The sequence below is a fragment of the Myripristis murdjan genome, chromosome 11, assembly GCF_902150065.1.
Source record: "Myripristis murdjan chromosome 11, fMyrMur1.1, whole genome shotgun sequence".
NCBI lineage: Eukaryota > Metazoa > Chordata > Actinopteri > Holocentriformes > Holocentridae > Myripristis > Myripristis murdjan.
The window spans coordinates 30,335,958-30,362,104 of NC_043990.1; the positions used below are offsets into that span (position 1 = coordinate 30,335,958).

Genomic DNA, 26,147 nt, shown 5'->3' on the forward strand with positions numbered 1-26,147 from the left:
TTTCCGCATTTTTTGACACATTGTCCGAACGTCGGAAGCCGCAGCTTGACAGCCTTGAGGGACGAATTCACTCCGGTGATATCTGTAAGAAACAGAGGACAGACGAGTGTGTTGTCAGCCCTGGCAGTCTGCATGTAGGTAAGTACATTCTTTATCTTTATCATTATCATAGAGTTCTTTCATTTCCATTTTCATTATTTACTTAAGACCTGCCTGCGTCGTTGGTCAGAAATCTAGAGATCTGTGGTTGAAGAAACAGTTTGTACGCCCTCCTTTGGGTTCTAGCCATTTTGCTGGCTTATTTCTGATCTTACATGTTGGGAATGAATTCACTCTGTTGATGTTGACAAGCATTCAGCATTCAGATCAGACTGCAGCCCTGATGTATGGCTGCTCATATAGCAGCATTTTCAGACTCCTTATTCTTCCATATCTCTACACTGTCAAACTACATCACTAGTCTAGCTGGACCATATCAGACTGTACCAGTGCTCTGTACACTATGGAAATACATCAGTCCCACACACTGGACCTGGAAATCTACTTCACTCCTACATACCTGACACACAACATCACTCCTTTACAGCTGGACACCAGCAAACTGACATCATTCCTCTGTACCTGGAAATCTGCTCTCAGCGGCTACTTTATTAGGTCCATCTGCACAATATAATCCAATCCAATACAACTGCTCTGTCGTAAAGTTTCCTTTTCTGCTGCCTATAATGTTCAGGTTTTCTTTTTGTCACAGTAATAGAGGTGTTCATTCACTTCTATGTTTCGAATTGAGCACTTAGACAGTGGTATTGTACTGGACTGCATTTTACTGAGAGGTGTTTCTAATATTCTGTCCCCCTTATATATATAAATAGGGAGGACAAAAAATTAGAAACATAATAAACATAAAATTAAATGTACACATTCTCCACAGAATCAAAGTATGCCGTATACACATGCCTTACATGTCAGATTGTCGTAAATTTCCGTCATATGTCTGAACAAGTCAGACTTCTGCAAAATTTGAAGTGAAAGTTTGGAACTATGCACAAGAAGGGCAAGAAACTCCACAGCAATGAAAGAGAAAGAGAAGATATGTTTAGCACATGTAGACATTTTTCACAAGGCTGGCCACAGACTTTGCAGTTACTGCCTACATCATTGTTCATCAACATGTTAATATGGATATGTTTAACCTTTTCCTATTCAAAAACAGTGTCCAACTGCACAGTATTGGCCGACACCACTCAAACAAAATGCTGAAGGAGCGCTTGTATGCAGCCACAGAACAAATAGCGCTGGCCCCATGGTGTGTGATAACAAACTGAAATAACAGTTACTAGAGTTTCAACAGGCATACAGTCAGGTCCATAAGTATTTGTACTACAGTACCATAGTATTCATAATTTTGCCCTTGGACACCACCACAGTGGATTTGAAATGGAGTAATCAAGACGTGATTGAAGTGTAGATTTTCAGCTTTAATTTAATGAGTTGAACAAAAATATGACATTAACCTTTTAGGAATTACAACCAGTTATACATTGTCACCTTGTTTTTAGAGGCTCAAAAGTCATTGGACAAATTGTACATAACATACATAACTATGATTATAAGGATTATATTCAATATTTGGAGAAAAATCCTTTGCAGTCTATGCCTGCCTGGAGTCTGGAACCCATGGACAACATCACCAAATTCTGAGTTTCCTCCCTTGAGCTGCTCTGCCAAGCCTTTACTGCAGCTCCTTCAGCTGCTGCTTGTTTGTGGGCCTATGAATATTGTGTCACTGTCCAAATACTTATGGACCTAACTGTATGTCATGATGCATTTGAGATCCAGCGGTGGAGATGTGTGCATCCTGATGTGAAACAAGTTGCTAACAGGGTACGGAGAAATTGTTAACTTTAGGTGAATGTCTAGTGTATGGAACTGGCTCCATATTGATAATTTCATTGTGTTGGCAGAAGTATATGCTACAGTGAGTGCTTTCAAATTAAGAATATATGTTCCCCAACCTATGGAATATTTAACAAAAGAAACTAGCAAAAGAAACTAATTCTTTGCAGGCATTTATTTTACAGAAATCGAGTGTTTTCTGGTTTCTGGTTTGATCCCCGGCCCCTCCACTGAGCAAGTCAAGATGTCCTTGAGCAAGACACTGATCTCCTAACAGCTCCTGATTGGCAGGTGGGCACCTTGCCCTGTAGACTCTGCCATCAGTGTGTGAATTTGTGTGTGAATAGGTGAATGCATGGCAAACATGGCAAAGAGCTTTGAGTGGTCTGTAGACTAGAAGAGTGCCAGAGAAATTCAGTCCATTTATTTATTCTGCCTAGGATTAGTCAATGACTCTAACCCTGAGTCTAGAGACTCTTCACCAGGTGAAGATGAAGGTGTGGGGGTGAGTCTATAAAGCTGGATCAGGTCTGACAGTTTCTGCCACTCAGTGCTGGGCAGCAAGCTCTACCACATGGTTTCAAGTTAACTCTGATTCTAAGTCAAGACATGTAGTTGTTCCAGGTTGGGACAGACAAGTCATGAACAGGTCAATGCCCTTTCTCTTGGACTTCACCTTGCAAGTTGGCTGTACTAATGAAATTGGAGATAGGGTGGGTGTGAAGGACTCGTGTGGATTGTTTCCCAACCTAACCTTGCCAGAGTCCTGGAATTATCTCTGCCACTAAAGCCCAGTGAAGAAGAAATTCATTTGCCTGTTCAGTGACAGCCATGGTACTGCACATGTAATTAGGGGTGTAAAACTGAACCATCAAAAAAGAAACCATTCAATACACAACACATACTGCAAACTCATCCACTATAGGAAAGCCATTGAACCACACACTGAGCTGATGAATGAATGAATATACTGAAAGCATATTTATATATAGATACATAAGTAGATATAGTCTTTATTGTCCTGCAGGAAATCTGTTTTCATAGCCTGTACAACACAGAAACACACACATAACCATGCCACAACATACAGATATACATACAGACTGCCTCCACAGCCCAGTGTCCCAACATATAAGCATGTATAGCACACAGATAGGCCTGGGTCTGTGCTGGACCAGCGAGGCAGTTTGTTTAACGCTGCTGTGCCAGAATGGGCAAAACTTCTGCTGAAGTGAGTGAGTCCTGTATCTGTGGCCGGATGGCAGGAGTGTGAAATGTGGGTTGAGGGGGTGATCGGAGTCAATGACTATTGTGAGTGCAAGGCATTTTTTAAAGTTTGTTTTGAATAGTCTAAGTTGATTTTTGCCTTTGAAAGTGTGACGACTGATGGAGAACAGACAGACACTCAATAGCGCAACTTGGAAACAGGATCACTGTTAATAACAGTCTTTATTTGCAGATATGTTATAAAGGGAACAGGCAGGTAGTCTGGCAAAAGGTCCAGCAAGGAGATGACAAAGGTGAAGTCCAGGGTACGAAGCAGAGGTCAGATACACACTAATAAAGGTTGAGCTAAATGCTGGAGCTGATATAGATGACCTGGCACTGAGGTGGGGAAAACACAGACACCAAATACACAGACTAACCAGACTCAGGTGAATCTGACTGTTGTGTGGCTGCATCACAGTGGTGGCAACACACACAGGGGCAGGAAGAGACGTTATCTGGGTGAGAGGGAGGGTGAGTATGACAGAATAAAGCCATAAATGAGTGAACGAATGAGAACAGAAAACCTGACCTAGGAGACTGAGTCAGATGTCACAGAGAGAATATTTGTTTCTTTCTTTGTTCTTATTTCTTGTTATCTCAAATCTCTGAATGTCTTATTTTTACAAATAAGACAAAATACTGTGAACACTAGGAATTTTTTTTTTTTTTTTTTTTTTGTCCCTGACGTACAAAACAAACTGAACTGAAATCGAAATTGGGACCTAAAAACCACAACGCAAAGTGAACTGTGGGTTTCTTGAGTCATTACAGCCCTACATGTGATAACCAAATAAACAACCAGGGACAGTGGAGCCATCTGGTTACCAGGGGTAGCTAGAGAAACAGCCTGCTCCTCGGGTGGATGCCCCCGGAGGCAGTGTCCCAGGACAGCTGGGAGGCACCTGGGGGGAGGGGCATCACTTTTCTGGCATTGTTTTTCAAAACTCCACTCCCCACTCCTGAGAATGCCATTTACTTTTCTGACTAATGGGCCAGGCCTAGCAGCTTGTGAGCAGACAGGGAACTGTGCAGCTACATAAAGCAGGAGCTGATACATAGTGGAGCCATAACATACCCACCAAGGTTAGAAACCCCAGCTAAATGAATAGAATAAAAACATGGACATCCAGCACTACACATCCAGGGGTTTTGTTAATGAAATTAAACAGAATAAAACGAAGCATTTGGAAACATAAATTTAAAACAAAAGCAGCCTAAGAAATACTTACCTTTTACTGATTAACAACATTAGGAACATTAGGAACACTGATAACACCGACAGCACTTAAACAAATCTCTTCATTTTAAAATTTAAAACCATAACTTCAGACACTAAGCCATTAGGCCTTATGTTATTGTGTCATGTTATTATTGTTATAATATTTTAAAAATTTTATTTATGTTTTTATCAACCCTTTCACTGTCATTTTATTGGATCCTGCCTTTCAGTTTCTTCAAAAATGTGTGTAATACCAGGGGGCAGAGAGTTGTAATCACTAAGAGGATTTTTGGTGTTGATAATCATTATCACCATCTTACTGTATTATCATCATTATCATAATCATTAGAAAGACAGAATGAAAGGGAATGTGCACAACAGCACACAGACTTCTCATGTAGCTTTTTTTTTTTTTTACTTGATTTGATCAGTTCTTCAGTCATGATCTTTTTTTCTGGTAGCTGTATGTAATGTCTGCCATCTTTGCTACTTTCAGGTCCAGATTTGTTGAGAGCGGGCAGTGTGCTGAACCATTTGAAGTTGACCACTCAGGAGTCACTAGTGGATCAACAAGGACCAACAGGGATCAGAGGGAAGCAAGTCAACATGGCGGTCTTTAAGCTGGACAATGTGGAGGACTTCTATGAGATTGGAGAAGTGATAGGAAGGTATGGATGTTATGGAAATAAAAACAAGATTTGTTAATGCACATTTGTGCTGAGATTCACAAATGTTGCTTCATATGTGCAAATATGTGTTCAGATTTGAAAGTATATGTTTTATATGTAAAAATATAGTCACATATGCAAATGTGTACAGAACGTTGTTGATATATATCTGGTTGTGTTTTATTTAACTTTCCCACACAATTCCAAATTAGCATCAAGCTATGGGGAATTTTGGCCTTCCTTTGGCCTGTGTGGATTTGGACTATATAAACTGTGCATGTGGAGCTGTGCAGCCTGCAGCCTTATGACGAGAGCGTGCCAGTGGCTTCATGTCTTGGATGACTGCTTTGTCTCAAGTTGAGGGGAAAAAGCGAGACATGAAGGCTGCATGGATCAAAATAAAATATTTATCTGTTGGCAGCTCACCAACATTAATAGGAAACAGTAACTGGAGTGCAGGAACAGGATAACCAAAAACCAACAACAGCTTCAAACTGACTCACAAGCAGGGTTACAAACTGGAGTGGAAACAGACGGGCTCATCCAGGATTCCAAACAGACAATCTGACAAAGCGCACACCCACAGGACACTAATGACTGGGTTAAGGTTAGATCAAGTAGGTGGAGGAAGCAGGCAGGGCCGGGACCAGTGGGCTTTCCCTTTTCTCCACACTTGGGCTGAGGGCGCTTGGTTCCATAACAGAGATGTTGGAGATGTTCTGCCACAGTGAATGTACATTTGCCTATAGTGTGTAAGCACGTATGGAGTGGCCAAGTGCACGGTGAGATTTCAAAGCAGGTGGGACATACTTGACAACCCCCTTTTCATCGTGCCGTAGATTGTGCAGATAATGTTATTGTTCTGCACAAAAATGGAGCTGATTGTGCAACTGGCCAATTCCTCAGAAGGACCCAACAGCAATTCATGTTAAGGCAAAGGCATAGAGAGCAAAATTTGAACTTTGACAATTGTCAGTGTTTTGTTGTGAACACATCAGGTAAGCTAATGTTAAAATATCACCACACTTTTTATTTCTCCCCGCACTTTCAACTTGTCATTACGTGCATATCACCCCGTGCACACACATCAATCAGAATACATGTGCATTAAATAAGCAATATTACTATAGCACATCAGGAATAGCGTTTTTTGGAAAAGAGCTGAAACTGTCTCACATTTAGGCTCTTCATTTATAGAAATCAGTGACATATAACATGACATACATATCAGTGACAATAAATAAACAGAGAAATTGCAATATAATAAAGAACCACTGTCTATCTTCCATATACAAAATACAAATTCTGTATCTAAAATGTGACATATTTTTTATTGATGAGCTTGCTCAAAGTGAAACATGGCTGATATTATTACTTTACTTATTTATTGCCATAGAGTATATATAAACACTAACAATGAACCTCATCAAAGTGGGTTTTTACCTGTCTAATCCTGCTCTGGTGCAATCTTACCATAAGTATGCATAAGGTGCAAATCAAGCACACTGCACTTTTGATTGTTGGAGAAAAAGGATATGCCTGTGCATTAAGCACATGAACATGCATGCCAAGGAAACAAAAAGAAGCACTGTTCTGCATTAAACTGTTCTTTTTATTCAGATATTTGGAAAAATACAAATGAATAATCCCAACATTTACAACTTTGTAAATATACTAGGCAAAAAAAGTTCTGCACCGCTTTTTCAGTCTATAATTTCTCCCCTTTATTTATACCCAGTAGTGTTGTATCTTATACCATTGTAAAGCCTGATTCGTCCTCTTTCCAATGAGATACAACTTGTAAGGATCCTGCATTTCTGGAATGAGTGACACCGGTAATTGTGTGGGAAGCGACCAATTATTTTGAGAAAATCCCCTGCAATATTTTTTCAGTTGATCATTTCTCCCATTTAACAATACCGATTGCTGTTGTCTTTTATACCGTTAGAAAGCCTGATTAGTCCCCTTTTCAATGAGAAATAAGTTGTAAGGATTGTCAATCAATTGGTATGACCAACATGGCTAAACATGTCCCCTCCCCCCTTTTTGAGGGGAGCAAAATCCCATTCAATGTCCTTTCAGTCAATCAAAATTCCCGTCAGTGTTCTTCTGTTGGTAATTTAAATTGCACTCACAGGTGTACCTAACTGGCACTTAATTGACAGCATATGGCAAAATGAGGAAATGAATAAAATATTGTGCTTCCCACCTGTTTAGCTGTGTTGCCTCATCCTTACAGTTCCTTACAGTTATACCCTATTGTAAAGGGGACTGACATTCCAACAGTATAACTCACAAATCCAATTGGTCTGCTCACAGGGGAGAAATGATCAACTGAAAACACATTTTTCACACAAGTCCTTAGAGTAGATAAAGAGAGTCTGATTAAACAAAGGAGACAAAGATATTATACCTGTTCATTTATTTACAAAGGAAAATGATATTACGTATCTGGGTTCAGCAAAAGTGGCTTTCAACCTTGGCTTTCAGTATCTGGTGTGACCCCCTTATGCAGCAATAACTGCAACTAAACATTTCTGGTAACTGTTGATCAGTCCTGCACATCGGCTTGGAGGAATTTTAGCCCATTCCTGTGTACAGAACAGCTTCAACCCTGAGATGCTGGTGGGTTTCCTCAAATGAACTGCGCGCTTCAGGTCTTTCCACAACATTTCTATTGGATTAAGGTCAGGACTTTGACTTGGCCATTCCAAAACATTAAGTCTATTCTTCTTAAACCATTCCTTGGTAGACTGCTAGGTCATATGTATGCTGAAATCTACAAAGTTCTAAGGGGTTCACAAACTTTCAAGCACCACTGTAGATAAATAGGTAAATGCCTCCCCCAGCAAGATGCTGTCCATACCTAAATCTGCCTCTCATCCAGATTGTGGCTGAATTTATGTCCACATCGATCTGAGATCCCACAGCAGAGCCAGCCACTTCAACATTTGGTTTCAGTGTAGCCAAGACCCGACCTGAAAGCAAACACAACCGACAGATAATGACATGATCGGATGTGCCAGGCCACATTGAACCATGGTCTAATACTGGGCTAGACAGGGTCGAACAGACTGGAGAAGACAGGAGAGAACACAGGGCCAGACAAAACTGGACAGGACACAATGGGAAGACATAGGCTAGGCTGTACAGGACAGAGATGGTAAGACAAGAGTGGGCAAAACTGGCAGGACAGGAATTTCAGGATTGGGGATAAGGCAGATTAGCCTACAATAATTAACAGTCCAGAGATGTGTACAATGTGAACAGACCCATAGACCATTAAACAAGATGGGAGACTGACACACTAACTGACACACAGTGGGAGGCAGCAAGGCAGGCTTACAGGAAGACATAAAGAATGACAGGTTAAAGGGAAGCAGACAACATGGCAGAAAGACGAGGAATGAGAGACTGAGGAAACCTTTTTAATTGTTTAAGTAAAAGACACTACAGGCCACTGACAAAATATGGAAACAACTTTTATTGCACTTCAAGGTTAGTTGAAACTATATGTGGTGTGAATCACAATAATAAGTGTTGGTGCACATCCATAAGCTTTGAAAACATGATGGTCAAGCTTTGACTATGTCTAAAAACATGAATCCATCTTAAAAAGGGCCATCATCTGCCCTTTGTGCTATATTTGCCCTGCCATGCATTCATAATTTGAGGAGCTGGATATTTATGTCGCTGCAGCTGTTTGCATGAAGACTGTTATCAGAGCTGCAAGATTAAGACAGCTGCAGATCAGACACGTCAGGTGAGCAAGGGAAGGAGTTTTACAAGTAGATCAGAGAATGCTTCACTTATGAAAGAGCTTTAGGGTGCAAGGGTGGCAGACTTGTTGGACTAGGCTTAGAGCCAGTGATTCAAGTTGATTCAAACTGTTGCTGGTACTCCAACCAGTTCTCCAACAGTTTTGAAAAGGCAATGGCATACCCTCCAGTATGGATTAAAATGCCACAGGTGTGTGGTGAGAAAAAAACACACTGAAACCCAGAGTACTGGACTGTACTGGCCTACTGTCACTTTGCTCTTTTAGAGAGTTTGTTTGTGGAGCACAGCTTGTTAGTCGGGTACAGGCCTGCTGCAACTTGAATAAGTTTCAAGAGAGAATTCTTAGCTAGGAATACACGCAGAGTTGAATCGAGGTCAACTGGACTGTTTTTTAGATGTTTGAAGACATTTCACTTCTCACCCAAGAAATTTCTTCAGTTCTTCTTCAGTTCCAGAACTCAAGAAGCTTCTTGGATGAGAAGTGAAATGTTTTTAATTTTTTTTAAGCGTTTTCACATCTGAAAGTTCGAACCAAACGAGATAGGTGTGAAAACGCCCTAAGAATCTAAAAAACAGTCCAGTTGACCTCGATTCAGCGGATAATCATGACCTGGATGACTGAGAACCTAGACAAACATTTTAGCTAAGAATTTTTACTGATAGGAGGATTTTTAGTGGTAAGATAAAATGCTTTGTGAATATGGCCCCATTGTTTTACGCTGAAATGTATCTCTGCTCCATGTAGTGGGCATTTTGGTCAGGTTCGGGAACTTCTGGAGCGGGCGAGTGGGACTCGCTGGGCAGGCAAGTTCTTGAAGATCAGGAGGAGCTCATGCAGCCGTCTGGGCCTGGACAGGAGCAGTGTGGAGCGTGAGGTGGAGGTCCTCCAGGCCTTGCAACACCCAAACATCATGGCCCTCAGGCATGTGTTTGAGAGCCGAGCTGAAGTGGTGCTCATTCTGGAGCTGTGAGTTGACTTTTTCAAGAATAAATTATTAGGAACTGTATAAAAATTGTAGATGCTTGTTTGAAACTTCTTTAGATTTGAATATTTTTCTCACACACCATTTAGTAAGGTTTCTCAAAGTATTGTCACACTATGTATTTCATTTAGTAATAACACATGTATGCTCCTAACACACGGTGAAAATATTTGAGAATGCCAGATTTGTAATTAGGATGATGCTTAGTGTTCCTCTGCACTGCACACGTGAGCATAGGCAACATAAACTAACAGCATAACAAACATAATAACAAAATTTAAATCCTGTGTGGAAGTATAGCTGTAGCTATGCTGTTGTTGACACAGTGTGAGTGTCACACTTCACCAACCACTGACTGTGTCATTTTATTAACTGTGCTAATGAAGCTTGGATAAAAACAGCAGAATTCATGGCTGTATTCACAGAGACAAAATGTTCACTCCAAAGCAATATTATGATTTATTCATTTGTAAGTTTAATTGTATGTGATTAAGGGCCTAAATCAAGTAGAGTTTGAACTGGAAATCTGGTTTAATTCACTTCCAGATTTTTGATGGGGCATAATTTACAACAATTACCATAAACCATGAGGAATGATGCCAAATGAGATGTTATTTGACCCACGGGTGGTGTTAAGGCAACTTGATAACTTCAAATGGCCATTGACAGCCATTGCATTTGTAACTTGGCCATTGTTTACATTACAGGCTATATTCCAGTTTCAGAAGGATGTATATGGCACACTGAACAAGAACATACAAGGACATTCTGATGACATGCAGTTTATGACTTGTAAAACACATGGAGGTATATCTGCACCCAGGGGCGCCGCCAGGAATTTTGGGCCCCATGAAAAAAAATACATATATATTTACATGATGATTGTTTAATAATTTTATATTAGTTTTTACCTATTTTTAGGGGGCCCTGTCAAGCAAGGGTCCTTGGAATTGTCCTAACTTTTCCCCCATATACGGCGCCCCTGTCTGCACCATTCACTGCAAATGTATTTCTAACTCAACCGTTACACACACTACAAATGTCATTTTAGTTTCAAAATGGTCAAAGTGCCGCAGTGATCACCCACTTAAAAGCTCATCCAAATGTCATCCATACTTGTGTGAGTGGGAACAGAGAGGACTACAAAGACACTTACAGATAACTAAGCTCTATTCTTCTCCTCCCTCCTCGTCTTTGTCTTCTTCCACTTCTACGCAAGTTTATATCTTGCCTAATTGCACCTTGTGCCATATTCATTATTGTTATTATTAGTGGTAGTGATATTAGTTGTAGTATGGTATTGGGCCTCATTCACCAACCGTTCTCAAGAAGAAATTTGTTCTCAAACCCCACTTAAGCAGTTTTCTAGAGGATTCTGGCATTCACCAATGTTTTCAGTTTGATACATGGTCACCCCGTTTTCAGAGGCTCAAACGTCATTGGACACTTGACTAAAAAGCAGTTTCATGGCCAGGGGTGGCCTTTTCCCTCGTTATTCCATGACAGATTAAGCGTTTGCATTTGCTTTCTAGCTGTTTATCATAACTCGTAACATGCAATCCAAAGGCCTCCTTCACCTGTCTATGCAGATAAAGGAAGCTATAATTAGGCCCCCAAAAGTAAAAATAAATAAATAAAGAAATAACAACTATCTTATAGATAGCAACAACTGTAGGAGTAGCCAAATTAATGGTATATTATGAAAAAGAAGGATATGCACTGGTAAGCTCAGCAGCACCAAAAGGCCTGGAAGACCACAGAAGACATCTGAAGTAGATGACCGAAGATTTCTTTCCCCGGTGAAGAAAAACCCATTCACAAAGTCTAGGGAAGTCCAAAACCCTCTGGAGGAGGTAGACGTATCACTGTCCAAATCTACAGCCAAGAGACGTTTGTGAGAAAATTAATACAGAGGGTAAACAGCAAGGTGCAAACCACTGGTGTCACTCAAGAACAGGAAGGCCAGATTGGATGTTACAAAAAACATCTAAAAAAGCCTGCCGATTCTAGAACAAGGTTCTAGAGTGAGGAGAATGAAAGGAGCAGCTCATGACCCAAAGCAGAGCACATCATCTGTCCAGCATGGTGGAGGCAGTGTTATGGCATGGGCATGTATGGCTGCCAGTGGAACTGGGTCATTAGTGTTTATTGATGATGTGACTGCTGATGGAAGTCACAGGATGAATTCTGATATTTATAGGGCCATCCTATCTGCTCAGATTCAGCCTAATTCCACAAAACTGATAGGATGGAGCTTTACAGTGCAGATGGACAATGATCCAAAACACACTGCGAAGAGTCACTGAAAGCAAACTTCAACCCAACTGAGCTGCTTTTCACCTGCTGAAGACCAAACTGAAGACTGAAAGACCCACAAACAAGCAGCAGCTGAAGGAGCTGCAGTAAAGGCTTGGCAGAGCAGCTCAAGGGAGGAAACTCAGAATTTGGTGATGTTGTCCATGGGTTCCAGACTCCAGGCAGGCATAGACTGCAAAGGATTTTCCTCCAAAGACTGAATATAATCCTTATGATTATAATTATGTATGTCATGTACAGTTTATTCAATGACTTTTGAGCCTCTGAAAATGGGGTGAGAATGTATAAAACTGGCTGTAATTCCTTAATAGTTAATGCGATGTTTTTGTTCAACCCCTCAAAGTTGAAAGTCTGCACTTCAATCATGTCTTGTTTACTCCATTTCAAATCCACTGTGGTGGTGTACAAGGACAAAATTATAAATATTGTTTCAGTGTCCAAATACTTATGGACCTGACTGTACAAGGAAAATGGGATTCATCATTATAAGAACATAGCTGTGAGCAATATTGTGGTTTAAGAACACATCATGACACTCACATAGACTTTTCTTTGGAAATTCTTGCTCAAGAACAAAGCCCTGCCCTAGTATCAATTTTCAGAGAAAAAAATGGAATATATTGGTGAATAAGGCCAATGTTATGTTCTCACCGTCTGTGACTCCATTTTCAGGATTAGTGGAGGGGAGCTATTCGACTTCATTGCTGACAAGGAGAATCTGTTGGAGAGTGAGGCCATTGTGTTCATGGAGCAGATACTGGAGGGAGTGGGCTTCATGCACAGCAAGCACATCGCCCACTTTGATCTCAAGGTAATACTTGACAGATGATAACAGTGGACCCACCCCCTGACACCCCCCTCTCCAAATGGCTGAACTATTCTTTTTAGAGGCATTGGTGGTCATAATGTTTCCACTGTAATGAAAAAAAAAAAAAGTTTTCTAAAGCTTTTCTCTCTTTGGACACTAATAGTAATTTCTATTATATAGTTTAAAAAATCTGTTTGAAAACTGGAAAAAGCATTACATTTCTGTCTAAAATGCTTACTTGAACAGAGCATTATCCAAAACGTTCATTCTGTCTCAGTCTGTCTCAGCTGACTCTGCCTTCCCTGGCGACTTTAAGATGGAAGGCTAGGTTGATCCTTTTGACATCAAGATCACATTGACTTGGGAGTGCTATGCCTTACTAGCTTATTTCATCCTTTGGTTTAAAGGGATAGTTAACCCATTTTGAAAAATGTGATATTATTTCACTCCCCTCCAGCTGTTGTGTAGGACAGTAGTGTTGCTATCTTCCTCTCATTGTTACTGAGTGCTGGATACTGGCTGGATGCTCCACATGCTAACTGTTAGACTCCTGCCATCGAAGTGGACTTTCCCCCAGCTAACATTCTGAAAAATAACCACCATCTCAGGCAAGATGATTTGATGATGTCCTGGGATCATCCTTGGATTTAGAGCTTAATGACTCCAAAGTCAAAAACAACAAAAAATATCTAAAAATAGTTTTATGAAATTAAATATTATATTTTTTCCCTGTCCATTCAGCCAGAAAACATTATGCTGTCAGACAAAGAGGCTCCAAAACCCAACATCAAGCTCATCGACTTTGGCCTGGCCCATCGCTTCCTTCCAGGGGAGGAGTACAGGAGTATGGGCGGCACCCCACAGTATATTCGTGTGTATCATTTATCCTTGATTTCTTGAATTCTGTATGGTAATTCCAAGGGGTGTCAAAATCATCCCTGCTTGGTATATGTTGCACTATGTATCACAAAAACATGATGCACCGTTAAAACTAACTTACAGTATTTGAAGAGATGGCTTTAGTCACCGTCTTCTCCTGTAGTTGACACAATCATAATAATATCAAATGTGTTACAAGTGACATTTTGCATCCGAGCTACAAGTGAATGTGTTTCAGGGGAGGAAGGAGTAAAAACTGAGGTAGTGTTTTTTTTTTTATTATTATTATTTTTGGGGTAGTTTTTTATTAGACAGCCACAGTGGAGAGAGACAGGAAAGACAAGGCAGAGAGAGGGGACAATATGCAGCAAAGGGTCTGGGCTAGATTTGAACCTAGGCCACTGCAGCTTAGCCCTAGTGTTACGTGGTACGCGCTCTACATGGCAACTTTTTAATCTCCAGAAAAACCACTTGTTTGAGTCGGGAGAAGTCAACTGATAGGTCTCTCTCTTCATAGAGTGGACTTCATATTCTCAGTTTCATTATGACTTCTACACCGAATAATGACAAAAAACATTGTTAAAAAAATTACATACTTACCGTTCCTTTAATAACTACACTCTTCAAGGTTATTTCATAATATGCAGGTTACCCTTTGTTGATTGCCGCCTCATTGCAAACTGTTTTCAGCTATCATTCCTCTGTTTCTTAGGACGGCATATTAGGGTCAATCAAGGGTGAAATTAAAAAGAGACATTGCAGTGACTTGGGCTAATATCACCAGTATTCCCTTATCAGTAAATCCCATTGCAAAGTAGAATTTGATGAGGTCATCACCTGCAGGCCTGATACACGGCGAGCGCCAGGGTCTGCAGTGTGGCGGATCCAGCCTTGCAAAGTCAAGCCATGTGCCTCCTTTTTAAGTATAAGAGTATACGAAAGAGAGAAGAAAAAGAAAGAAAAAGTATCTGAGTTTTTTTAATGAAATTTGTTTTTATCTTGTAAATTTACAACTTAATTCTCACAATTTCTGATTTTTTTCTCGCAATTTTGTGACTTTATAATCTTAGAATTTATGTGTTTTTTTCCTCATAAATTTGTGAGTTTTTTCTTGTAAATTTCACACTTTAATCTTGAAAATTGAAAAGAGTTTTTTCTCTGAATATTACCCCATTTCCCCCAGCTCTGTAATTTTTTGTCTCCCTACAGTGACCCTAGTATGCGGTGGTAGATTCTAGCTTTGCTAGAGACTTAATAAGTTAGCTTAACTGCACATGCTGTTGAGGACTCCCCACTTGTTTTTGTACACTGTCTGTCCCTCTCTCTCCCTCAGCCCCTGAGGTGATCAACCATGAGCCTCTCAGTACAGCAGTGGATTTATGGTGAGTATGTTGCCAACTATGTATGCATATCATGTGTGAGTTATGAGCATGTGCATATACATGCACACCTAGCTTTTCCTCAGCTTTGGAATGTTGCGCTCAGATGCTCCTTCCTCTCTGTCTTCACCCGTTTGTGGCATGTTAAGGCCTGTTGTGACTCCACAAGTTCCCTTTCCAGCTGTTAGAACTCTGGTAGCATTTGAAACAGTAACACAATAACTTTATGTCTCTGAATGAAACTGAAATGACTCTACTCTCTAGTTTTCTTATTCCCTGAATAGTACACTCAAATTCCTAGAATTTGAGTGTACTATTTTTCTTTTTGTTTGAGGAAACTGTCATAGTCAGCACTTTATTTATTGATGTGCGTCATACTGAGGGATAATCGAAACAATGAGACATTTGTCTTTCTCATGAAATAGTGAAGAAGACTGACAAACCACGCCCTACTTATTACCTAATGTCTGTCCTAATGCCTGACTAATGCCTGTGTCTTGTGCTTGTTCCTGTAGGAGTATTGGAGTTATTACCTACATACTGTAAGTTGTAAGTGTGTGTGTGTGTGTGTGTGTGTGTTTGTGTTTTATCAAGAAATGAGCAGTTGGTAATGAACTAAGATGCATGGGCCATGTTTCAGACAGACTAGTAATGAATACACAGTACATGAAGGAAAAACTGGATTTTGTTGACACCCAGTGGTTGAAATTTTAACTATGCTGCAGTGAGCAGGGTAACACACACAGGCCTCCACATCCTGGTAAACCTGGAAATTACAAATTCATGTGTAACTTGAGGATTTGGCCACTTTGTCCATTCTGAATCATCCAAAGTTATCCTTTTGTGAGCAATAGCTAACATGTACAGAAGTCATTGATGTGTTCTTGAAAAGGCCTGGAAATGATTTCCTTAAGAGTGGAAACCCGGGTTGGTGGGGGGGCTGGAGCATATCCCACTGCACACTGGGCAGAGGCCTTTCAGGCTTTGTTTTGTTATTTATTATTTACAGATGGTGAATATGTTGACACATATGAAAATAACCTTTTATTTTAATGCATGTTCTTTTGTGACCAAGAATAAGGCAGCCACACCAGAAACAAATGTATCAAATGACTGGGTGTGAAAGCAGCCTGAGTTGCTCATAGGTGTAAGTGTGTGTGATTCTGTTTTCTTATCTATGTGTTAGCCTTTCTATCCCACCTGACAATGACACTGATTAGGATTAAGTGGATATGAAAAATGGATAGATAGTTGGATGGTCCAAAGGGAAACACACCAACTGTCACCAGCTGAAACAAATTTCTCACATATGAAAGATGATTGAATATAGCTGTTTTCTAGAAAAATGTTGACAGATGCTGCTATCAGTTTAGCAAGTAAACCAAATTTAGGGTTTTTGTCACAGTCTGGCTTTAGCCCTTTTACTCTCTCCTCAGACTGAGCGGTTTATCGCCATTCCAAGGTGAGACAAATGAAGAGACTCTGAGGAATGTCGTCGCCATGAACTACAAGTTTGATGAGCGATACTTCAGCACAACCAGCAACATGGCCAAAGATTTCATCCAGAAACTCTTAGTGAAAAATCCCAAGTAGGTAATATATTTGGCCCTTTTTCCCCGAACAGACCGAATCTCAATGTTTGTTTGCAGTAGCTTCAGGTAGATAACCTCTGCAAGGGGTCTACTTAGAACCTTCTTAAGATCCAATAGTGCAAAATGTAAATTCTTGCAATTTCTCAACTGGTCTTAAGATTTTGATCAGGAGTGTATATACCAGCATTTGCAATGCTGACTGTTTAATTAAAAAGCCTAAGCTGCTGTTGCCATCCTCACATTTACTTTGGAGCCCCTTGCTGGTGCCAGCCCCACTAGCATTGGCAAGGGACTCCATAGATGTCAGTGTTAAGGTTGGCCACTTAAGGGTTAAGGGTTAATCTCTCAGATCATGTTATCTGGGGCTTGCGGTCAAAGCTGGCCCTGCTCTGTGGCTGGGCCGGCATAAATTAATATTGTACATTGAAAATAGATGGCAGAGATGAATATTCTTTCCTCGAAATAAAAGCCCTAGCCTATGTTCCCTGGCTAGACCAATGGAAGAGTAACTTTTCATAACTTTTCTAGTTTCAGATTATGGGGTCATATTCAACCCATAAACAAAAATATACCCATGCTGTCAAAAACACGTTTAGCACAGCAGTGGTTCTCAGCCCGTCGACAAGTATTACCACCTGTCCTGCAAGTCTTTGTTCCAGCTCTACTCTGGCACAGCAGATGGGTCACGCACTTTTATGCACACCTGTCCAGGTAGATCTGTTTGAACCAATCAGCAGTATGCCTGTAATTGGATCAGGTGTGAAACAGTAGAGCTGGAACAAAAACGTACAGGACAGGTGGTATTTGAGGACTGGTTTGAGAATCTCTGTATTATTCATGGTATGTTTCTTGACAGTGTGTATGCCACCGTCTTATTACTTTTGTGTTTCCACTTCCAACACAATGTCCTGCAATGGATCTGTGAACCCATTAGTTATGAGTGAAAAAACGCAAGCCACTCATTTTTTTAAACTTTACAGTTAATTTTATTATGAGGACAATGAATTAGATGCTCAGTCATTTATGCATTGCTGTTTGTATAGCAATGCATAAATGCTATTTGTAGATTCTTGAAGATATTTCACTTCTCATCCAAGAAGATTCTTCAGTTCTGACAGACTACAGTCCCAAGTATTCACATTTAAACAACTGGATTGTTAGCATGCGCGCGGGAACTACTTTTTGCCAGGGGGTGCTGCGTATAGCGGGGGGTGGGAGGGTGTAAGTCCGCGTGGGGGGGTGTGTCGGGCTGTAGGACCCGGTCTTGCGGACTGGTATCGGGCCGCGCTCGATACCAGGGGCCGGCTCTGCAGGAAGGCCAGCGAGGCTTACCTGGTCGGCCTCTTCGAGGACACCAACCTATGCGGACTGGTGGTTGGGGACCGCTGAGTTAAGGTGTGAGTGGAGGACGCATGGAGAAAAATCATTAAAACTCAACATATCTCTATCGTTTGACATCGGATGAAGACATGCCTCCAGTTTGGAGATATGTATAACTCACTGAAGTGTGTTGTTTTATTTTCTGGAGGCATTTATTCATCCGGCCATGCGACCACACAGGGACACGTTGCCACAGGGGTCCCCATGGTCGCATGGTTTTGTTGCATGCGTCCGGTGATGTGTCTTGGCGTGATTGCACCTCTGCACATGGTCTACATGTTTTTCGTTTTCCTTGCATTAGGTGCAGTAGATTAATACACATTTTACTTTCTCGCCGTCCACACCCTAAGTGACAGCCACAATCAAGTCATTTTCAAAAGAAAATTACTTTGAAATGTGGTAAAATTAATTTGACATTTATTCCACCCCTCCTCAGCAGGGGGTGCTGCAGCACCCTCAGCACCACCCTTCCCGCACCCTTGATTGTTAGTGCTCCTCCCTGTTGTGACAACCATCATTAGTGTTGGTGGTTTCCTCCAGCCTAGGAGTCAACAACAGCCGTTAGCGTCTTCCATGCGCATGCTCGATTTGCAAGGAATTCTGTGGCGTCTTTGTTGCTACGGTTACTGCAAGCGGGGAAAACGACAGCACAGTTGTGACTGAATATTCTGGTTCGGGGCATTTTCCGACTAAGGTGTTTACATGCCTCAATATTCCGGTTGGAACAGGCATATGCCAGGGGTCTTATTCGAAATTCTCTCCAACCGGAATATGACCTCGGGTTCGGTGCATGTTTACATGACACGTGCGCAATCGGAATATTGCGAATATTCCAAATAATATGGGAATATGGTGTGCATATAAATGTAGTCATTGGAAGAGGCTACTCACATTACCCTATTCGTGCCGTGCCCAAGCACGTTTGACCCCAAAATCCAGATTATTTGACTAGTGTGATCGTTCTGTACCGTGTGAGTACAGTACACTTCCCCCGCTCTGGCATGGTCAGAGATAGACCTCCTCCTCTGTTGGGGTGGTTTCTCTATCTTCACATAGATTGCTTCCTTCACTCCTTCACTCCTCTTTCAAACCATCTGTCCTCTCTAACTTGGATAGAGTTTCAATAGTAGTTTCAATGACCTGGAATAACATCCCCACACAGGTTAAATACCTGGCACTCCCCACTAGTCTGTCAGAACTGAAGAAGCTTCTTGGATGAGAAGTCTTGAAAAATCTACAAATAGTCCAGTTGATTTAGCCCTATGTGGAAAAATCATGACCTGGATGACTGAGAACCTAGACCGTCATTTATGAATTGTTTATTTGGTTTGGGATTTATCCACGCTAGCTACTATCTTTCCTATGAAGTAGCGTCATGAGTTAAGTTGTGGCATAACTTCTATTTATCATGTTCAACTGTGAAGTGAGGCCAGCACAGTATTTTCATAATTTGTTCTGGGGAACATTTTCCCGGTTGAAAACATTTTCCCATTGATACAAGCTTAGTATTCAGCCCCATTACTAACAACACAGACTTCACAGACACAGACAACCCATACAACCATTTTGGTGGTTGTATGGGTTGCATACAACCACCAACATTTTATGCAGGCCGCTAGTAGGGCTGTTCGATTCTTGTACCCCTTTTCCACTGCAGGAACTGTCCTCAGAACACAGGAATATTTCTGGGGAACCAGGAACCCTTACCCTTGTTTACATCAGAGGAACCCACTCTCTGTTTTTGCCCTGGGGGTTCCTGGACCCCAACTCAGTCCCTGTAACTGAGGTAGTCCCCCTGCGGCAGTCAGGGTGGAGTTTTAGTGCTGAACATTGGCTAAATATATTGAAGCATAACTAAACCCTGAACCCAAATCTTTGTGAACCCTGCCTTCTAATGATGAAAAATAGGGTGCCTGGTCTGTGGCGGCATGTGATGTCACCACCCATAGAGAACTACAGATAGTGACATACTGCTTTTCACCATTAGAGGTCAGGCTTCACACAGATTTGGGTTCGGGGTTTAGTTACTCCTTAGATGTGTGACAAAAGCAACATGAAGGTATCACCCTCACCACTGACCACAAACACAAATTATTAAAAGATCATTCTATTGGAGGATTTTTGGCTAATAATTGAGAGGAAACTGTGCCATTTGTTTGCGACAACACGCCATGTCACAGCTGATCTCCATTACTCTACATAAAGCAGTGTCCTCTTGTCAGCTCTTGTAATTCTTGCGTCCTCAGTCTCTTTCTTGGCCACTGCGCAACTTCTGTCCAAAGTCGATTGCAACATCACAGCAGCATAGTAGATAAAGTAGTAAAAATGAAGTAGTAAATAAATCACCTTGGCAGTGTTTGGTGTCTGGCTGAATTCTCACTGAATCACACTGTATCACATTATTTGGAGCAAAACTTTGCATTGCACATAAATAGGACAGCAGTACATTATCATTCACAGAACCTTCGATAAATCTAAATCTAAGCATGAAATATTTGTAACTAACAGCATATAAATGTCATGGTTTCTAGGTCAAGGTCATATTGATCTATTGTCATTACCTCTAGCTCATATTGATCTGTCTCTTTTGCAGTGATAGACTGACAGCTGAGGAGTGTCTAAATCATCCATGGATCAAGGTTACTTCAACTTTGCATCATATTAAAGCAAAATTAAACTTGACTGAGTGTTGGGTTTTATAGTTACCTTGATATGAGTCCATATGATGCTGAAATATCCTCATTAGCTGCTTTGTGCTTCCTTGGACTTCTAATCCACATTACTGTATGTAATTCACTTCCGTGCATAAACAAATGCAAACAAAGCGGATTTTGCCAATATCAAAATCAAGTACTGCCACCCTTTGTTTTTGTCTAATTACATTTTTTTTAATGAAAGTACTACTAGGTTGTGTCTTCTGGGTCAAAATAACAATGAAAGACACATTTAATTTACTCAAAAAATGGGTACCAAGGCTTTTTGGTTTTGATATTGGCATAATCTGCCTTGTTTGCTGTTGGAGCCATTTTTCTATGGAAGTGAGTCAAGTGACATAAATACAGTATTGTGGATTAGCAGCCCAGGGGAGCACCAGTCAACTAATAAACATATTGCACCATCATGTGGACTCATACACTGTAATGTCCAGGTAACCACACAACCCAGTACTTTACCTAAGTTCACTTTTGCTTTTCCTGCTCACAGAACTCACTTTATCACTCTCCTTGAGTGTTTGCCTATATTGATTCAAGTGTCATTCTCTCTTTCAGCCCTTGACACGAAAACAAGTGGCCAACAGGAATCGCTCCTCAATCAATATGAAGAACTTCAAGAAGTTCAATGCCAGGAGGAAATGGAAAGTGAGTGGGGATGTGTATGTCAAACCAAATATTCCTCAGTAACATTATAGTATATATACTGCATAGTCTGTTTGCTAATTGCAAAGTATTGCATAACGTAGGTGTGCAAGTGAAAAGACCCGTTTGTATTTCAGGTATTGTATTAGACAGAGAACGTCCTCCTAAAATACATTGCACATTTAAGGAAGCCATTTAAAAATGTTTTTAATCAGGTATTAAAATGGCTTGAAATCCTACACTGACTTGATGTGACAACATACAGGTGTCACTGAGTTCCTGCATCAGTGCATCCAAATACAATTCTCAATAGCATTTAAAGCCGTTCATGCACATTCCTTTGATGACAGCGCCATCAGCTGACCTGGAATAAAGTTGCAACTATGAACATTGTCCAATGCTCTCTCTGTCTCTGTCTGTCTGTCTGTCTTTCTGTTTGTCCCTCTCTCTGTAGATGTCCTATAACATGGTGTGGGTGTGTAACCGGTTGTGCCGGTTGAGGCTTTTGGGTAAAAGCAGTACAGATCCAGATGAAGAGCTGGTGAGACCACTGTGTAAACACACTGTATAAACACACTAGCTTATATGGAACTGACTTGTTGATCCCGTAGGTCTCAGTGTGAATACACGATAGCTATTTTTTTTTTTTTTTTTAACTAAAATAGTCGTGGTTCTTCAACCAGTTCTGTTCAAGATTCTAGGAACCAAGGTGCTAACTAGCAAACTGGCCCCACTTTTTAACAGTTTGGAGTGGAAGCATTGTGACGGAGGTATTGCCAGGTCACTGACCACTGACTCTAGCATTGCTGTGGCTGAATTCAACCCCAGTTGGCTGGTTTGCTGGTCTATGACCAGCATGCTGCCGAGGAGCTCATAATACCCCTTGGTCCTTGGTTCTAATAAACCCAGCCTTTGCTAACTCTTCAGTGATTTCAAGATACAGTTTACTTCCTCTCGTTCCTCTCTTCCTCCACTCCCGTCTATCTAATTTCTGAAATTCGAGAGAAGTCCAAATTGAAAGGAATAGCTTCTTTGGCAGACCACTGACACGCTCTTTGAGTTGTCTTCCATGTTCATCTTTCCCTGTAGAATAATACATGCCCACTCTTGTTGTTATCATAGTTCCCACTTCAGGTTCTGTGGTTCAAGCTGGGAACCAATTTTTTTGAATCAGTTTATCTTTTGTTAAAATTGTCACAATGGTTTAAAATTAGGTTAAGGAAGCAGAGCAGAACCAATTCCTGGGCCTTTTACAGCCTTTGGATTCTATTATTCATGACTAAACCCTGGGTATAAGGTTATAGTGCTGTGGAGGGCATACACATCAGCATTAAGCACAATACACATTGGTCCCACAATTTATCTATATACATACTGGCATCAGGGTTAGACTGATACATTGAGCCTTTAGATATGGTCCAGGTGATGATGTCCAGTTTTGACATGATGGTGGTTCCTTCATGACCACAGCTGCATATAGTCTGTAAAGCCTGCAAAGACGTGTCTGATGGCAGGAAGGACATCAGAGAATTATCTCTGATCATCTCCTTAGTTTCCTGGACAACAGATGTCAACTGAACAACATAAATAATCATTGATGCATAGTTGAGACAGGCAGAGGGCCATCTGACATTGTTCATGAGTGCAGTAACCGATGCAGTAAAGGACCATCTGCTCCTATTAGTGCACAGAACTATCTTCCAGAGGATAGCAGCTTGAAGTCATTATAAAGGGGGTGTGGCTCTGCTCTTACAGAGGTCAGGGTTGTTTGTGAAACTTAAGTAATATTGTGGAACATCTTATGAATCCTGAAATGCTTGTTTAGGTTTGTTGAGCTTACATTTCCAAACCATCAGATAAAACAGTGTGTCAGGATGCATTCTATGAATTATTCATAGAGTGTCAAGAAAGTTTTATCTGTTAGAAAAGCTCAGTTATGAAAAAAAGTTTCAGTTGACTTTTTTTTTTGGAGAAATCACCTATAAATGTTTGCCTCAATTTAGGTGTTTGTTGACAATCTTTGTCCTTGATCCGAGTTGGGAAGAGGTAGGGGCTGGGGAACTCTTGAAGTCAGCTAGAATATAATGTCAAGTAGAACGGGTCCATTTGTGTAGAGAATTTAGAGCAGTGGTGACAGCACACAGCCTTGTTGTGAACCTGTTCATGTTCAGGTCTGACACTCACTTTCTTCTGTCTGTTAGTTACAGGACTCTACCAGTGATTTTGCATGTTTAGCATAATAAGAGAGGGAAAACTGAATATAAAATGTGGTTTATTGATTTTACAGTTACATTTTTTATTGAACTTATTATAACACAGGATAATTGTTTTAGCAATTATGCCTAACTGATATTTAGTAAATTAACATTAAAAAAAAATACCTCTATGGGTACATGTGCCCCATTTGAGAACCATTGCTGTGTGCAACAATAATGTTGCACTTTTTGTATATCTCAAAAGCCAACCTGAAGACAGCTCTGAAGCTGACTGCATTTTCCTTTCCTCCAGAGACAATGTGAAAGCGATGTAGAGGACTCCGAAACTAAACCAGCCTCTCTGCTTCGTCGAAGACTCAGTAGCAGTTCATAGAGGCACCACAGTCCCAAGATGCTCAGCACACCCATACCTCTAGGTCTGGAGGAAAGGATGCAGCTTACAGAGGCACTACTGAGGGAAAGAAGGTCATGTGCTCATGTTACATGACTAGTTGAAATGAAATGCACTACCAAATATTGGAGTGATAAAAACTGTAAGGTTTAGAGACGGTTAGGATTAAAGATGGTAGTGTGACATGAGTGTGCTCTGATTGGTCGAAGGGTACATTTGTTAATAGACTACAGAGATTACATGGAAGAAACCCTTCTGCCAAAGCTCAGTTCAGTATTTCTATGGAGTATTGGATGCCTTACGTGATGTTTGTTTTAAAGGTTTGTCTATAGTTGGGGATGGCAATGTTTCTGAGCCAGTTACTGATTCTGGGGATAGTTGTAATCATATCAGTGGGTGGAATTGTGTTTTTCTTTCAAGAAGAGTCTAAAACTAACTTGTGTTGTCTTCCTAAAGATTTCATTATCTGCTAAATATAAATATATATTCTTAAAGTATATTTTGTCTTATGGTTACTTATATACTAAATGGCAGCATAATCTGCATGCAAAAAATATAGTGGATTGCAGTTAGAATACATCATATATGAAGTTTTTCAACTCAAGCAAGTTTGCAGAAAATTGCTTTCTACAGAAGGTATTTGTATAGTACAGTATCTGCCACAATATTTCAGGATGGATGAAATTAACAACTGTGTGTTATAATTCATAACTTTAAAATGGCACAGCCAAACAACCTATTTATTGTACTTTAAGTTGCTGCAGTCGCCTCCGTTTTGTAAAGACAGCTGCCGTTTCAAGCTGCTAGTGTGAAAAACTCGCAGATCCATAAGCTGAAAGCTGTGAGCAAGGCAATTTATTTTTAAATATTATGGAATGCTGCCTAGACCATCACTCTGCACCCTTCTTACTCTCAATCATCATTGTATGCCTCGGAGTAATACCAGTGTCCATTCCATGTCAACTCCTAAAAAACGAGAGATGCTGAGTTGCAAAGAAGAATTGTAATACATGGTGCTAAAAAAAGACGAGAAGAGGATGCTTTTTGTAGCTCTTTCATGCCTGCCATTACACCATTTCACTCCTATTCATGTTCAAAAAAATGTGAAATGCTTGAAAACTTGAAATTTGCTATGCATAGGTAACTTCCATCTTGTTTGATTTTTTTGTCTTATATTGTTATTGTTTTAATTTTTGATCGTATTACCAGACATTAAAACAACATTGCAGAGTTAAATATGGCTGCCTGTGTTCCAGCTGTTTACATTTTTCACATTCACTGTATGTTAACCACTTCCTTGTAGTATACATATAGTACCCTGGTTTTGGCAGTTCAGTATAAGGGTTAGATTGTATGTGTGTTTCCATAGCTAACATTGATGTACTTGCTAAAAACTTAAAAAAAAAAAAAAAAAAAAAATCCAAGACTGCTGCAGGCCAGGCCACACATAGCACCACCTGTGGCATCAGCTGCCACGTCACACTTCACACAGATTTGGGTTTGGGGTCAAAATTCCCCATAAACTGCAAAAAGCAGCTTATCTCATGTTTAAAAAAAAAAAAAAAAAAAAAAAAAAAATAGACCTTTATTCTCCTCGGCATGACAATATACACTTTTTAATGTATAGATCCTTGTACATGTTACCTACATGTGATTTGTGCTATTGTCAATAAAAAAAAGAACAATGTGAAAAACACTTGTGGCTTTCTAATAAAAGGCCCTTCTTGATCCTGACTCCATCCTTTGGGAACATCATGACAGAAAGAGGTCAATTACTCTCTCTAGTGAAGGTTCCTCCAATGTAGAACATACAGAAACTTTTTTTTTTTTTTTTTTTTACAAAAAAACCCATACATATATATGTATGTATGTGTATGCTATTGCGTGTTGTGTGTGCGTGTGTGTATACATACATACATACATACACACACACAGACACACACACACACACACACACACACACACACACACATAAATTATATATAATATAGCCTATGTTATATATAATAAATTTC

General features: G+C 40.4%; 1 protein-coding gene across 1 annotated transcript; it reads left to right on the forward strand.

The window, feature by feature from the left end:
* LOC115367481 (death-associated protein kinase 2) lies at positions 1-25,710 on the forward strand. Its single transcript, XM_030063258.1, has 12 exons — positions 1-138; positions 4,881-5,052; positions 9,578-9,799; positions 12,804-12,942; positions 13,681-13,810; positions 15,152-15,200; positions 15,713-15,739; positions 16,634-16,786; positions 20,763-20,808; positions 21,439-21,528; positions 21,980-22,066; positions 24,034-25,710. The coding sequence occupies exons 2-12, from the start codon at positions 4,991-4,993 to the stop codon at positions 24,112-24,114; spliced, it is 1,086 nt and encodes a 361-aa protein (XP_029919118.1). The 5' UTR covers positions 1-138; positions 4,881-4,990; the 3' UTR covers positions 24,115-25,710.
* Positions 25,711-26,147: the final 437 nt, after the last annotated feature.

Bases quoted from the DNA above. Each gene is read 5' to 3' on its own strand.
- LOC115367481 (XM_030063258.1), top strand. From the start codon at position 4,991: ATGGCGGTCTTTAAGCTGGACAATGTGGAGGACTTCTATGAGATTGGA. The intron at 15,201-15,712 runs GTGAGTATGTTG...TTGTTCCTGTAG, and splicing joins AGTACAGCAGTGGATTTATG to GAGTATTGGAGTTATTACCT. The intron at 21,529-21,979 runs GTGAGTGGGGAT...CTCTCTCTGTAG, and splicing joins ATGCCAGGAGGAAATGGAAA to ATGTCCTATAACATGGTGTG.